The 16,260-nt window shown below is 47.4% G+C and overlaps 1 protein-coding gene across 5 annotated transcripts in view; it reads left to right on the top strand.

The window, feature by feature from the left end:
• Positions 1 to 14,820, top strand: part of kis (chromodomain helicase DNA binding protein kismet) — a 162,878-nt gene extending 148,058 nt beyond the window's left edge. For all 5 annotated transcript variants that reach the window (XM_077646309.1, XM_077646307.1, XM_077646308.1 and 2 more), the window contains 4 exons: positions 1,257 to 1,391; positions 1,486 to 1,590; positions 8,581 to 8,658; positions 11,640 to 14,820. In XM_077646309.1, coding sequence (XP_077502435.1) covers positions 1,257 to 1,391; positions 1,486 to 1,590; positions 8,581 to 8,658; positions 11,640 to 12,620 — 1,299 coding nt within the window. In that variant the 3' untranslated portion in view covers positions 12,621 to 14,820. The remainder of the gene's footprint in view (positions 1 to 1,256; positions 1,392 to 1,485; positions 1,591 to 8,580; positions 8,659 to 11,639) is intronic.
• The last annotated feature ends 1,440 nt before the right edge of the window (positions 14,821 to 16,260 follow it).

Below are 16,260 nucleotides of genomic sequence, written 5' to 3'. Positions count from 1 at the left end.
GCAGGGGTTCTGTTTCTTGAAGAGCAAAGCACCGTAATTTATCATAATTTAGCTTTCATAGTTTGGTATTGCCTTCTCTCGCCCATGCCCTCATTGTCAAGCCATGCAAGTCCACGTAGCTTAGAATATGCACTATGCAAAAGCAGGGGTTCTGTTTCTTGAAGGGTAAAACACCATAATTTATCATAATTTAGCTTTTATGGTTTGGTTTCTGATGAATTTTGTCCGGTAGTTGAATCTCAGTTTTACAAAGTCTGTAAAATACGCAGTTTACTTCATAATACAGCTCAGACCATTTATAACATAACCGCTTATAATACGGGACCACATTGTATGCGGCTTTTTGTGACAACCGCTTCGCTTCCCATAGAGTTCAATGTATTGGCTGACCGCTTAAGGGAGGCATGGCTCTGAGACGAAAAAAAATCTCGAAAAATTTATTTTTTGAAATTTACTTTTTCGAAATCTACAGCTGTGTACCCATGTACATAATCACGTGCTCTTTTCGCTTTTGCTGCGCCGGCTCTATCCGTTGGTCGGCTCCACGTGCTTGCATGTGTTTTTTTATTTTGTGTGCATGGCTTGGCTGATGTAATATTAGTGTTTCCGTTTTTTTTTGTTTTTTTTTTTTGTAAGTTGGCTCTCAGTGACTAGATTTAATAGTTATAAGTGATAATGTGCTATGAGAGCATCGTTATAAGTAGTTTATTTTACCATAGAACACTTGGTAGAGCTGACAGTTCCGCAGTTGTCTATTATGTCCGATGTATCGTTCTAACCGCTATGGTTATAAATGGGTTTGACTGGGTATATTTTTGGGTATATTTTTAATAGCATCTCATCTCGTCACTCTGGCGCTAGCGCACATTTGCCCCTGCTTCCATAAGTGTTGTGCATCCAGGTTGGTCGGTGTACCTTGCTATTAGTGTAAAAATGTCCCCTTCCCCTCACTTGAAATAGAAGTGTCTCCTCTCAAAGATTAATACAGCTATGAATTCATGTCTAAAGCCCTATGAAATAAGATTTGCCTTCGCATTTTGAGCCGTTGTGTGTAGCTGGTTCTTCTCTTGTAGGAGAAACTTGGTGCAAAGCATTCGGTTTGCAATGAGTACCACATTGGTGGCTGATAAAGCTTGTGAGGCCCGAAATTAAACTTCCCTGCTACGAGAATATATGCAGGTTTTTTCCTTTTTGTGGCTTGTTTCGTGCTTTTCAAGCAACTGTGCAATAATCTTTTGACGCTGTTGTACATGCAGCAGCTGGAGTTGCTCGAGTTGCCCGAGTCAAGGCGAAGGGGCAGGAGACCTCGGTTGGACCCCAGCAAGCTGGATCCGCACTGCCTCACCGGAGATGAGAATGTCTCCGTGATCAATCGGCTGACCGGGAAGAAGGTGACCATCCTTATTGTTCATTTCATGCGTCTTGCAGCGATATGTGATGCAGCACAGTGTGTGAACCTTAACTCCAAATGGTCTTGTTCTGCAGATCACTGGAAGCAAGGCACCTCCTCTGAAGCACCTTGCCGAGTGGTTAGACAAGAATCCCATGTTTGACGTGGACCCAAAATGGGCCCAGCTCGTCAAGGAAAGGGTACACAGCATGGTTTATTTGTCTTCCTTGTGTGCATGTTTAATTTGAAATTCTGCGTAATTCAAAGAATTTCTGCGGTCCCGTAATTTTTAATGAAATTTGACTGGCTAATTCGAAGCGGATAGTAGCGGGTAGTACTTTTTCCAGACCAAATGGAATGCGAATAGTGTTGCTTTGCTACCGAATCAAATAAAAATATAGTTTAACTGAAAACCGAATCGAATACGAATTGAATATTTTGACGATATTGGCCTCTTGTGCGAATATTCAATGAGCAATCGTGAGGAACAGCAAAACGCTGCTTTCACAGTTACAGTTGGATCTGTTAAAAGGCTAAATTCTGATCCCCATTGGGGGGGTCGCAACATGAAGTCAGTGTACAGTGGAACCCCATTCATACGTTTTTCACCGGACCGCGAAAAAAAAACATAACAGCCGGGAAAACGCAACAGTGAGGAAAGGTCCGAAAATTAATGAAAACAGTGCAGCTTTGCCTTGAAACAATTTATTTCGACATCAAGTGAGCTTACGTCTTAAAAAAATCGAGAATGGTCGATTGCCGTTTTTTCCGCTCGCTGGAAAACACCACGCGTTTCTCGATGGCCTGGAAAGCCGCATTGCTCTCAGCGTCGCTTTGAGGTGCGACGTACCTGCGGAGGAGGTCCAGAGCCGCGACGGCTTCTCCAAAGCTCGGGTCCGCCAACTCCCCGGAATCATGCAGCTCGTGCTCCTCGTCGTCATCACAGTCTGAGGCTTCACTCGCGACCGAGTCTGCAACGATCTCGGCGATACTCTGACACTCGGACGTCACGACAGCAGCATCCACGGCGACGTAGTCATCATACGTGACTCCCGTGGAACCCAGCGCATTCAAAGCTTCACTCAGCTCTTGATCATGAGAGGCTGCTTCTGTCTCTTCAGCTTCCGTGGCAGTTTCCTCTCTGCCGTCCATGCAAAAGCCACACCGCGCGAAGCAGTGCTGTGCAGTTGACGCGCTCACTGCAGTCCACGCTGAAGCGACGTAGGGCATAGCGTCCAGTATTGAAACGATCGTAGGCTGCTGTCCGCGATCAATACGCACCAGACAGCGCTTTACGATGGACTTCCTGTACGAGTGCTTTAAGTTCTTTATGTTGCCGGCATCCAACGGCTGCAAGTGGCTTGTAGTGTTTGCAGGGAAAAAAAACAAGCTTAACGTTCCGAAAGAAACGACGGGTCTCTCGGGTGGGCAGCACAATTGTCCAAAAAAAGGACAACACTCCTGCACTGGGAGCCCATCTTGTTGTCGAAGTAACGAGGAAATTCTTCGAACAAAGAACCCGTCATCCATGCACGACTGTTGCTTCTATAGTGACATGGCAGCAGGCGAATGTTCTTTAAGCACCGTGGGTTTCGGTATTTTCCGATTACCCATGGCTTCAGCTTGTCCGAGCCATTCATGTTGCAGCAAAGGAGCACCATAAATCGTTCTTTGCTGCATTTGCCTCCGTGGCATGCTTCGCCCTTCAGGCTTAACGACTTGGATGGCTGCACCCGAAAGAAAAGACCCGTTTCGTCGGCATTGTAGATGTCACGAGGCTCATACCCCTCAATTATGGCAGATAGTGTGGCCTTCCAATCGTCGACTGTTTCCAAGTTTACACTTGCTGCTTCCCCGGATACCGTCTTATACGCGATGCCGTGCCTCTTCTGGAAACGGTCGATCCAGCCATTTGACACCGCAAAGTCACTGATGCCCAGTCGGTCGGCTATTTCCATCGCCTTCTCGCGCAAAATGCTGCCGTCGAAGTTAACACCGGCAGCGCGAGCTTGTTTAAACCAAGTAAGAAGCGACTCGTCGAGGTTTCCATACTTGGCGCCACGAGCCTGCTTAGCTTTCGGGCCGAAGAGCGCGGCATTCCCTTGTATCTCGGCACGCTTCGAGACGATGCTGTTAAGCGTCGAGGGTGGCAGACCAAGATCCTTGGCGATGTCGACTCTTTTCCGCGCTGGCTGCCTGTCGACTGCGTTGAGAACATCCAGCTTTTCCTCGAGGGAAAGCGCCTTGCGCTTGCGCGACGCCATCAAAGGACGACAAATCGCTCGCGGTGTTAGCGAGGCCCGACGAGGCGTAGGCAGTGTAGGTGTTGACGGGAGGACCCGGACGACTCGGATGGGTTGAACCACACAAACAAGAAAGACTGGATTAGCGAGGCCTGACGAGGCGTAGGCAGCGTAGCTGTTGACGAAGGACACGGACGACTCGGATGGGTTGAACCGCACAAACAAGAAAGACTGGATTAGCGAGGCCTGACGAGGCGTAGGCAGCGTAGCTGTTGACGAAGGACACGGACGACTCGGATGGGTTGAACCGCACAAACAAGAAAGACTGGATTGCTGCGGGCCCGCAGGTTTTACTCGCTTCGGCTGACGAGGCAGTGGCCATCTAGTGGCAATCTCTCCAACTCGCGTGCGGCTTTTTATGGCCTCCGAGATTACCCACGCGCATGCAAGGGGGTGATCTCGGAGGCCATGGTCTTGTAGCCAATTCCGTAGCCAAGCCTGGCCAAGACTTGTCAAAATGGCGGTTGGCGCGCGTTGCCCGGCCGGGTTCGGGGTGCCAGGTTGCGACGTATCATGCGGGAACGTTTTCACAGCTACAACGTAACAGCGGGGTACCCAATACATTGGATCCTGTGGGAGCTATGCCGGGACCGGACGAAAACGACGTAACAGCCGGGAAAACGCAGCAGTGAGGAACGTAACAGCGGGGTTCTACTGTATTAACTTTATCATTGTCATGTTATACTCACCGGAAACGTACCTTTTGCTGTTGATAACGGAAAATAATAAACTGCCGCCACATGAATGGACTGCACTGTGGCGCTGAACTCTCCATTCTGCGTGCACCGATAGTGGCAGCATGGCAGCGCATCATGTATGGTCCTTGTTTTTGGAATAGTAACAGAAGAAAATATGGCAGGTCATATTAGAACTTCGCACCAATTATCCGAAAAGTTTTCGAAAACTCCAGGCCATATTCGATTCGTCTCAAATAATTTTGAACATACACTATTAGAAACGGTCGAATATGAGGATATTCGATTCTGTATTCGAAATTTCCGAATATTCGCACACCCCTAGAAGCAGAAGCTTGCACCAGCCCGATTAATTCGGAGATCTTGGATGCTATGTGGGAATGCCTGATCCTTATTTCATCACAAACCAATGAAGAGACAGCCCCCCAGAGCCTCGAGGCAGTGCTGCAGAGAATGTAGGGAATGCCATTGCTTGGTATGCGAAATGCCCCAGCCTCAGTAATCCCAGCACAGAAGTCATTCTGTGATAATGCTTGTGGACTGCCGAATCGCGTGCCTGCGGAGAAGACTTGCTGCACTGCAATGTAGCTGTGGATGACGGTAGTAGTGTCAGTGTGCGCCTGGCGACGCGGCCATTCTTTCTACATTGTGCTGCATTGAAGAGTCAGGTCCACCATTCTTTGTGGGAGTGATAACATTTTAGTTAAGGGGGCCACTGGTCTTAAGGGGGGAGACGGCTTCTGGGGGCGAAAAAATCGCAAAAAAAAAATTGATTTTTCAGGAATAGAATTTTTGAAATCTGCAGCTGTTTTTCTACTAGTCTGTGAAATTCCAGAACTCTAGAGTCAATATTTCGACTGTAATACGATTAAAAAATGCAGATCGCACACACCTGGAACAGATTTTGACGCAAAAACCACTGTCTTTCCATGACACGCAGCCGTCATTCTCCGGCAGTGATCGCCGCCATCTTGGTCTCATTCGAAAGAGCATCTTTTCGTGTTCAATTTCGCGCCATTGCTGTGCTTTTAAAATGCTTATTGGTTGCGGGAAAAAAAGTCGCAACATGCACTGCTATTCGCTTAGTCGGCGCACGTGACTGAAACGTGTCATCCGATTGGCTGACAAGCTTCCCGTCGTCTGCTTGGCGCGTCCGTGGCCGGCCGTGAGCTCAAGCGGGAGCCACTTTGTGTATCGTTCTTAGTGCGCTTTACAGCAATGTCAGCACCTAAGTTCCGCACGGCGCACAAGTTCGGAAAAAAGAGGAAGAAGACGCTGACTGGCAACTTCAAGAAGAAGCGCTCTGCGGAAACCGCAAACATCACATCTGAATCATAGTGCGATGTGGAGACCGTGTTGGGCCTAGGCCTAACGGCGACCGCGGAAATTGGAACAGCGGTCGCGTTCGGCGAGACACCCAGATGCTGCAACCTTCCGAGATAGCAGCAATTACGAGGAAAGCGCATGGGAAACTGCAGCAGATGGCATCGACTCCTGCAACGGAGCGCAAAGCTGCTTTCTTTGGTGCAACCGCAGACGCCGCGACTACCACTGCCGAACCGCTTGGCAACGCGACTGACGCAACCTTCACGATTGTTAGTTTGGAGTCTGTGAATGCGCTACTAGCGTGTGTGAAGTACAAAGTGTGCTGCGGTAATGTGAACATCGGCAAATGTGACAAGAGTACGGCTTTGCTGTGAAATTGACACTTTCGTGCGTAAATTGCGGCGACGTTTCTCCCGAATGGAGTTCGCCGCGTGTGATCGGCGGTCAAAAAAAAAGAATCCGTTCGTTGTGAACATTCCTGCCGCGCGTGCCATGCAAGCAACCGGAAATCAGCGTGCTGCACTAAATGATATATTCTCAGCAATGAATATATCTCATAGGGGTTTGCACACGAAAACATGGCAAAAGTATGTCAAAGAAAAGTTGACGCCCGCGGTGGACCGTGCAGCCCTGAGGATGACAGCTGACTACACACGATGCGTTCGGGAGGTGTACTCGGAGCTAAATCTCGGACACCCAGGTAACATCGCAGTCTCATTTGACGGCTCGTGGATGACACGCGGGCATTCCTCGCACATTGGAATCGGGACAGTTATCGAGCTCTTTACTGGACTTGTGCTCGATTACGTCGTGCTCAGTAATTTTTGCGCCGCGTGCGAACGGGGCCCGAAAGATGATGACCCGACGTATTCAGCGTGGAAAGGAAGCCACATATGCCAGAAGAACACCAACAAGAAGGCTGGCGGAATGGAGGTAGAGGCTGCACTCATCTTATTCAAGCGGTCTCTAGAACTGCACAACCTCCGGTACACAACCATACTGTCCGATGGGGACAGCCGCACTTTCCTTGCTTTGCAAGAAGTCTATGGGTACATTCTAATTACCAAAGAAGACTGCATAAATCATGTGCAGAAGCGCATGGGAACCGCTCTGCACAATGTGGTCTCAAAACAGAGAGGCTCTAGTGGAGAATCCCTTGGCCGGAAAGGAAAGCTGACGGCAGATTTAATTTCTAAATTGAGTTCATACTATGCATGGGCTCTGAAATCACACATTGGTGATGTGGAGACCCGCGTCCCTCCTTAGGATGCTTGCCCATCGTGCTAAAATTGCAGTGCTCGGCGGCGGCACGCGAAAGCCACAACTACGGTGAACTACTACACTACCACAACTCCCGTGCCTTTTACAGCCACAAAAAGCTGGAGCTGGTGAGACTGATGCCGATATGGATAGCGGTAGCTCGCGGTGGAGAAAAAAAAGTTGACAATGATGATGATGATATGGTGACCCACGGCCTGAAGTGCCATCCATGGGCGAACATTCTTTTCATTCACACCCAAGTCCTGACCAGCTTGCAGGTTTGAAGACTGCTCTGCAGCGAGCACAGCTTTTCGGCAGCACTATAATGACGCCGTTTCCTTGGTGCCATGATATCAGTGAAAATCCAAGTGTGTAAAATCTGCACTGTCGCAGAACGTGGCAATGCCACCACATGAAGAGAAAGTGAGGTCAAAATGGCAGCCAATGCTCATGTGCTTTTAATGGCATCGGCTGGATAGTAAGGGCTACACTGTAGTCTTTTGTTGGCATTTCATGGAGTGCCACCTGCGTGCAACTTTCTTCGTTTTTATGCATTGTCATCGTAATTTATGAATACAACTGCAAAATTCTTGAATCTAAGCCAATCTAAGTGTTTCATATTTCATGTTTTTAAAAAAACCATCGGCCTAGATTCGAATATATACAGTAAACCACATGGGAATACCAGGCAAACCCGGTAATCGAGCTGCCGCGGTGGCTCGGTGGTTATGGCGCTCGGCTGCTGACCCGAAAGACACAGGTTCGATCCCGGCCGCGGCGGCGGTCGAATTTTGGTGGAGACGAAATTCTCTAGGCCCATGTACTGTGCGATGTCGGTGCACGTTAAAGAACCCCAGGTGGTCGAAATTTCCGGAGCCTCTACTACACCGTCCCTCATAGTCCGAGTCGCTTTGGGATGATAAACCCCCCATAAACTGGTAATCCAATCTGATGACCCATCCCACCCCTTCCCAATCGGAGGTCGTGCTGCGCGGCTCAGACATGGTAGACAATGCTCGCCCTGCAGCTAAAGCCGTCTAAAGCCCTCAGGCTTCAGCCCTGTCCAAGCCCTGCAGGGCTCCAAGATGTAATAAGACAACCACAAGCACCGTCCAAGATCTGAATCTTTTTGGTGGCAATAAAAGTTACTTCCTCCTCCTCTGTAACGCACATGCTGCCAGACGAGCATTCCAACAAGTGCGAAATAGAGGTATGAAGCATGAGCTAGATGAGTGGACTCCACCAGGTGATGCAGTGTTGCAACTCATAAGGCACTCATATTCTGGAGTTTTTGTTCCTGAGAGCTCCTTCTCTTAAACAAATTACACATTTGGCTTCCAAACATATTAGATATCTGTGTAAAATTTTATCAAGCTATGTATGTTAGTAATGCCCTTATTTGTTTGAAGGTGACCATGTTGTATCCCACACCTGTATGACCCTGGTCCATATTTAGTTTGTACTCTTTCCATGTTTGAGCGAATGCATGCTTTGCATTTCTTGAGCTTCCTTCTAAGGGCTCACTTCTGATATTTTTTTCTTCTTTTGGTCCGCTACATGTAACTAATTTGGCCATGCTTTTTTCTTTCAATTTCCTGTTGTGCAGAGGTGGTTGCAGCATAGCAAACAGAATGAAGAAGCGAAAAGTCAGATGTCTCAGTCAGCATCTGCAAGGCGCAAACGTGTATGTATTGAATTTTTCTTATTGGTTAGTTATAGTTTTTCAGTGCAGCGACACCGAACTGTAGTGAACTAATTTTTTTGTTCGGAGTATTTGAGCCGTGTGAACTGATTACTGATTAAGGTCTTTGGGACCAGAAAATGGACCAAAAATCAATTTTTTAAAAATGACATTTTTGGAGCCTATACCTATTATTCATCAACTCTACCAGTTTTCTCCTGCAGGAAATCGATATTTTGACCATAATACTAAATTTAGATCACTATGTGGGCTCAGTTTGTGTAGGAGCAGGCGATTTAACACCATGAAAATTTTGGACACTGGCTGTCTTAGTGCGCCAATATCTCAACACCTAGGACAGATAGACATGTCATATTGTTTGCTAAGGGAAGCTGAAGGCACAATGTATGCAATAATTGAAGCACAATTGTTCAATCACGCTTCAAGAATTTATAATTTTGCAAAGTTTATCTATGCACCATATTCACAGTTAGAATGCTGCTATCCTAAGTGCTGTAAAATTACGAATGAGGGTAAAATGAAACAACTGCTGTGATTATTGCACTCTTTACTCACCATACTATGTAGCCATGGGTTAAAAATTATTTTTATTGGGCCTTTTTTTTTGTATTGAGGCAGTAAAAAATGACTAATTAATTAAAAAAGCAATTTCATATTTGAAATCAGTATAAAAAAACTGAGCAAGGTGGCACAGTTTCATTAGGATTGGACGAAAAATAAGGAAAATAGGTCAAAGACCATTGTCCCCCCCCTAAGCTTGATTGTAACGTGAACTCATTTTTCGTGGTCAGAAAAAAATGCGCAATATGTTCAGTTGTAACGTGCACCAGATTTTCATGCTTCCCACACAGAGCAAACAGCACGTGACGAGCACGCAGTTTTGGCGCACTTGAAGAACCACGTGGATGAAAGCAAGAGAAACTCGGAGAAGCGCCAATTGGCATCTTAAACGGCACGCATGTGTGCGGTTGGCTGGTTTACGCACAGCTGATAACCACCACTGCCAAGGGCTGGCGTGTAGCTCAGGAAAGCGGAACTGAAACTACATGGTCGGTCTTTCTTAGGAAGCAGGGGCCATCGTCCGTTTTAGTGCGAAAGTGCTTCTAGCCGCACTCCCCGGTTTTCAGCAGTGTGCGTCTGTGTATGTGTGCGAAGCATTTCAGTAGCAAGTGTACTGGCTGCAGCATCCAGTTAAGGTTTGAGTAGGGCTATTTTCTCGGTTGCTTGCCATGCCAGTCTAGTACCTGGACGTGGCTTTCCTTTGTGAAGCTGCTCAAATTAGTTGGTGTGAGGCGGCTGGTAATCCGAATTAGCAAGCGCCCAACGTCATAGACATGCATGGGCACCAGCCGGTACCGCAGCGGCTGTTTGAATTACCTGTATCTCTAAATTAGTAGGGGTCAAATTAACGAGCTTTTACTGCAGCGATGCACAATTAGTACCGAGCCACCATTTTCTGACGCCAATGACAGTAGGGTGTTACTGGCATAGTTTTTGAGCAGCGAGGGGTGACAGTTACGGGTTCGACTTATGCAACAATATGCCGAATACATTGTGCGTTATGACCTTAGTAGAGCTTTTTAGGATGTGTTCGTGAAATCTGTTAATTTGCACACCCCCTTGTTGAAGCCTTAACTTTAGAAGAAAAAAAAGTGAGCAAGTTACTTGAGTTAACGTGATAGTATGAGCCATGATTGTATCACAGAGGGAAAGGCAAGTGTTACAATTGTCTTTTTTTTTTTTTGCAGCCATATTTTCTTGTTATGGTTTATGGAGCCATGGATAATAACCTAGTATACCGCTAGTCCTCCTCCTCGATGAAAATGTCGCTTTAATAATTTTCAGGACTTCTAGACAGATTGCAGGCAAACAGAGCAGGGAATATACAATAGACCCCCATTAAGACAAACTCGGTCACGATGAATTTGCAGATAAGATTTGGTTGGTGTCCCTTAAGATTCAGTATAAAAATATCCGCTTAAGACCAGCCATTTCACTTGTGCCTCAGTAAACTTTTTCAGCGACCGTGAATCATGGCAACCATGCGCAACAACACTCGTGGGGCATCTGCACGACAGTATCAAGGAAAGAAAAATATATACAGTGGAATCTGGGCTATACAATCACTATTGATACGAATTTCTTGATAACATGAATTAGTAAAATTTCGTGGCAGGAATGTATCGTGTACAACATGCGTAATTCCGGGTGTTCTGAGCACTCCCCCTGCCACAACGAATGGTACGAACACTGAAGCCGCCACTGAAGTGTCTTCAGGAGCTAAGTGCTGCCTGCACATTGATGTTGACACGATTGCCACTTGCGTGGTACGCACCACAAGCAGTAAGCGGCAGCCCGCACGTTGCCGACATCGTGTGCGAACGGTAGCGCGTGGGGAACAAATCCTGTCAGCTGTGCTGAAATCTGTGTGAATGCATTTTTCTTGCACCTTCATATAGATTTTAAGCTTTGAATGATTCATATATTTTGCGCTACCCTATGAGATTTGTATCATAGAGATTCCATTGTAAATTGCATTGACGCAAGGAGGCGCACCCGCTCAAGATAGCTTCCGTACACTTTTGCACCTTTGCGTACAGGGAAGCTTTCTTGCCAGTGCGGAAAACATAGGGAACCTTCACAGCTGCGTGCACTGGGCACAGAGATCTGACACATCGCAATCTCGGCATTGCACACACATCACATGGTACGCGTTGCATCTGGTAGACTAAAAGGCATGCTGGTGCGGGGCGCACTTGCTGGTTGAAGTTGCAGTGCTGGCATGAAGCTTGTCTGTAGTGGTGGTGGTGGTGGTTTAAATGCCTTTATTCAATACTAGGCTCCTCACCTTGGTAGTAGACAGATGTAAACAATGTGTATGTTTCAAGGTTTTTCACTTGATTTATGCCAGAAAGGTTCTGGTTGACCAGTGGCGTGCTCTGAGGCCAAGGCTGCACTTGCAGGGTCATCTCCCGGAAATGCCGAAGGAGCGCGTGGCGGCCCCTGAGAGCAAGCGCGGCAGGAGGACGGCTGCGTCCCTCTTGTCGAGCCTGCACCAGGCGGGTCTCGGGGGAGCCTCATCATCTTCTGGTGGCGCGGCGAACCTCGGGTTTCCCTCTACCTCCGCCCTGAACCCTCTGAGCTTCAGCAGCAGCATGCTGGGAAACTTTCCAGGGCTAAAGTTTTTCATGGAGCCCGGCAAATCGTCGGCAGCCGTTACTTCACCATCAACGTCATCAGCTACCCACCCTCTCTTTCTGCCCTTTGGTGGCCTAGCAGGCATGGGATTGGCCAACCCCCTGTTCAGCTTCCCCGGCCTAGGCTTCCAAGGCCTGCCCTTCGAGGAGGCCAAGGAGACCAAGGCCCAAGATGGTGAGCGGGCCCCAAGCAAGGAGCGCCATAACAAGGGCTCGCCCAGTAGCAGCAGCAGCCTTCCCACCTCGTCAGCCAGCCTGGCCTCCACATCCTTTCCATTCCTGTACCCCTCGGGACTGCTTTACAACCCCTTGGGCCTGGGTGGCTTCTCACTGCCCACCAACATGTCAGCGTCGTTCGCCTCTCTAGCCCAGGCGGGCCTGGTCAATGGCCTTGGAGGGCTAGGTAGTGTCATCTCATCGGCGGCAAGTAAAGCACCCTCAGCATCCCTGGCCAGCTCGAGGCGGCCTGCGGCCCCCTCAGTCACGTCGGCTTTGGGGGCTGGGCTGCGAAGTAGTGTGCTGCCTCCTCCGCCAGCCAGCTCCACCACCCGCCGGCCAGCACCCATCCCTCCACCAACCCTCGACTCTGATGATGAGAGTCTCATGGGTAACGACATGGACGACTTGGATGATCTCGACGACCGCGACAACTCAGATGAGCTAGATGAGGAACCCGACCACAAGCGACCTCGGGAGGAGCGGCCAAAGAAGCCAGAGGCAGCACCTCACGACAAGGTTGCCTCATAGCTGGCGTGCAGGGCCGTGGACTTGGGTTCTGACATGAGAAGCGACATTGGGTTTCTCTTCTGTACCTTTTTGTATTTATGGCCAGTCACTGGAGCGGCTTTCGTTTGGTTGAAACCTACCCTGTATGGATGCTGCACCTTTGTTTTGCATCTCAGATGCATCGTTCCTTGTTTTTACATCTCCTTTTCCCTTTATTCCTGTTTATACATCTACGGGTTTCTATACAGTGCAACTAGTGGGATTCTTGCACAGCACATTTTCTTTCTCAAAGAGCATGTATGGCTTTTGGTGTTCGTTCAGTAATACTTTCTCCATTTTGTGAAGCAAGCAGCAGGCACCATACTGCTTAGCCATTCGTGATCATTCGAAGTCCCATCACTTAAATGTTTCTTACGGGTGAGACATTCCTGAAGCTTTCTTTGTGCTTTCTTTTGCTTTAGTTTCTGCATTTGCTTACATTTTATGTACCTCTCGTACCGCACGTACTTACACAAGGCGAAGTAACTGTCGCATTACGTGAGCAGAGGGGAGCATGAAATTCTTTGTGTCATCATAGTATCAAGCATGTAAATATCAGTTGTCTTCAGTCTGTGGCTTGCTTAAAGATTTCAGCAGTTAAATCTAGGGAGAGAGGCCGGCATAAAACAGTAGCCTGAAACACTCATTTCTTCATGCCTCAATATCCTTCCTTTAAGCTTTAAACACCTGTGCTTTGATACCTCGGTTTCGTTCTTGTACTTTGCTGCTATATGGTTGTGCATGTATGTGTGCGTGTGTGTGTGGACGTGTGCTCAGAGTGAATGGCTCTCGTTGAAATCTCACAATGTATTTATTTTTTACTCATTGAAGGTCATGGGAGTGTAGGCCACATTTTATGAACAGAATTCTGGTAGTGTTGTTGTCGAGGTGTTTTGTTTCCTTGTAATCTATAATAAAATTGAATGCAGGCTTAAGGGCAAGCCTGCTTTTTAAAGTTTGTTTTAACTTGGGATTATGAGCAGGATTTCGAATGCCATGGAGCAGGCTTTTATGTGTGTGTATGTTGAGACCACCTTATGGTGCATGTGGAAGACCAGTATCTGCATTGTTAGGGTTTAAGGACTTGCTTAGGATGATGTCTTGTGGCATTGTACAAAGAAAATTGCGGTTGTGTACAGATGATATCGTCCTCCGCCCTCTTGCCCCATGCAGCTTCTTGTTTTGCTAAACATGCATGTCACGAAATAGAAAAATGCTGTCTGCCATTGACTGAACTGACAAAGGCACTGAAGGGATGTGCTTGTGTGCATTTCATCAGAACTGTGTCGGGACAGCTGTTCTGAAAAGGTTATTTTGGACATCTTATATAAATATATATATATATACACACACACACAGAGACACACATGCATATATAAATATATATATAAATACATGCATTTCCTCTCTAGATTTTTTTTTTTTTTTGCCTTCAGGTGCAGGGCAGGGGCATTCTTTTCAGTTGTTTTGTGTAAGATTTTCTTGAATGTGCACGTCTTGTCAGTGGGTCAGACATGATGGAGCATTTGTGTATAGGTGTGAAACCATTGTAAAGGTTCTACGAACAAGTAGCTGTACGCTTCTGTTTTTAATATAGGCAGCATAGTTTTGACTGCTTTTTATTGTGTTCTCTGGCTGTCTCTGCATACTCAGTTTCAGTTGCATGCACTTTCTTTCATAGTGCCTTCTTTGCACCGTTGTCTTCTTTCTCATAGCTTATTTCAAGTATTGACAGAGAACTTATATGCAATGCCTACCTTTGCTTTATTTCTTTAACCTCATTGTAAAATTTATTTATTTGCTGCCTTGCTCTGCAGTTTCTTTGACGCTATATAGCTTGAGGTGAGATGTGCTGGTCACCTCATTAGCATTGGAGTAAGGTAGTTGTGCGAGTTGGGAATGGATGTCCCTTTTCCCTTTCAGTCCTCGTTTGTATTTTTTTTAAATGCTTTTTTTAGTCAGCCTTAGAGGTAGCTATCTCAGAAGGCGGGCACGGAGAAGTCTACAAGAGTCGTGCCTTCTGTGTCGGCAAAGGAAACCCTGTACATGCAATGTTGGGAAAAAGAATAAGCAATGTTGGACATTTTGTGACACCAACAATGTCATAGTGCATGAGTGATGCAACCTTTCATATAGTGTTTGTACAAGTGTATGAAATTAAATCTTGAAAGTGAAAGAACAATTGTGTGTTCAGAGTTATTTTTTTCTTCTGAAAATGATGAGCAGAAAAAATAATGCATACGGCGAAGTGTTATTCATGCTTAAAGAAAACAAACACAGTGGCCGTTAACTGGATCCAAGTCTATTGTTTCATCGGATCAAGGTACTAACGTCCCTTAGATTGTTTGCAGCGTAACCGAAGCTGTCGGATACAACTTAAGTCTGCAGTGAAGCTCCGCCCACACTCACGACCGCCTCGCGGATTTCCTCCACAACAAAAAATTAGACCATTGTTAAAACTTTTCTTGTTGCCTAAACAAAAAACATAAGAAAAATTATAGACCTAGAATTTTGATACGTGGCTTGTTTAATATAGTCAAACGTTAAAAAGTTGATTTCGTTTACTATTATGATGGGCCGGCGGAGCAGTACAGTACGCCGCAGACCGTGGCCCGGTGTTAGCAACTGCTGTTATTTTAAGTTGTATCCTACTATATTGGCTGTGTGGCGATGCCAAAGCAACCGTAGCGCCACAGTTTGGTGTGCGATCAGCTGATCGGCTTAGCTTACATGCTCTGTTCAAAGAGAAAACTTTGCCACTTGAGGGTTGGGAGTTAGGGCAGGTGGGCTGAGTGTGGCGCCCAGGTGGGGTCGACGTCTTGAGCCCACGAGATGAGTGAGTTGTCTGGTCTTGCAAGAAATTGGATCCAACCCTCCGCCATGTACGTGCCAAAATGCGACTCCAACACACATGTGGCCTGCGTAACCACTCCAACCACTGCCCTCTATCATCAATGCCGCCACAGTGCGCGCACACTCCCCCACTGCTGCCGAAGTTCGCGATCGCGCTGGCCATCGCAGATCCCCGCACACGCACGATTCTCAGTGACTCTAAACGAGCCATTCAAAATTTCTCGACGAACTCAATTTGTCTCCCTTCTGCACACATCCTCCGCGTCTGCACTCACGACCGCACTGTAAGCTTAGTGTGGACTGCGCACGCGGGGAACTCTGGGAATAAAGGGGTCGACCGTTTTGCCCGAGGCCTAACCAAACGGGCAGCGGATCCCTCGAACCCAGATTCTCTCGCCGAGTTCCCCCTATCCTATGCGGAAATCGCGAACCTCTACAAGGAAAAACGTGTGTACCCGCCTCCCGACCTCGACCAATCGCAAGCCACCATGCTTAGCAGACTGCAGACCAATTCCATTCTCAGTCATTCTGGGTATAGACTAAACCTCATCACTGACGGGGAATACGACCGTGTGCCTTAATTGCGACCGCGGAGTGTTTGCCCTCAGGCACACATCCTCTAGGGATGCGATCGATGGTAACCCACCCCCACAATCTTTACTGCCAGCTCCACGACCTACTGTCGTGGCCAGCTGCCTCCCCGGAGGGTTGGATCCGGTCAGAAGCTGCTTCTGCTGTGTGCGGTGGCTCAGTGGTTAAGGCGCTCGTC

This window comes from Amblyomma americanum, chromosome 1 (genome assembly GCF_052857255.1).
Source record: "Amblyomma americanum isolate KBUSLIRL-KWMA chromosome 1, ASM5285725v1, whole genome shotgun sequence".
NCBI lineage: Eukaryota > Metazoa > Arthropoda > Arachnida > Ixodida > Ixodidae > Amblyomma > Amblyomma americanum.
Note: the sequence above shows the minus strand (reverse complement) of the source record. Positions and strands in the feature narration are given on the sequence as shown.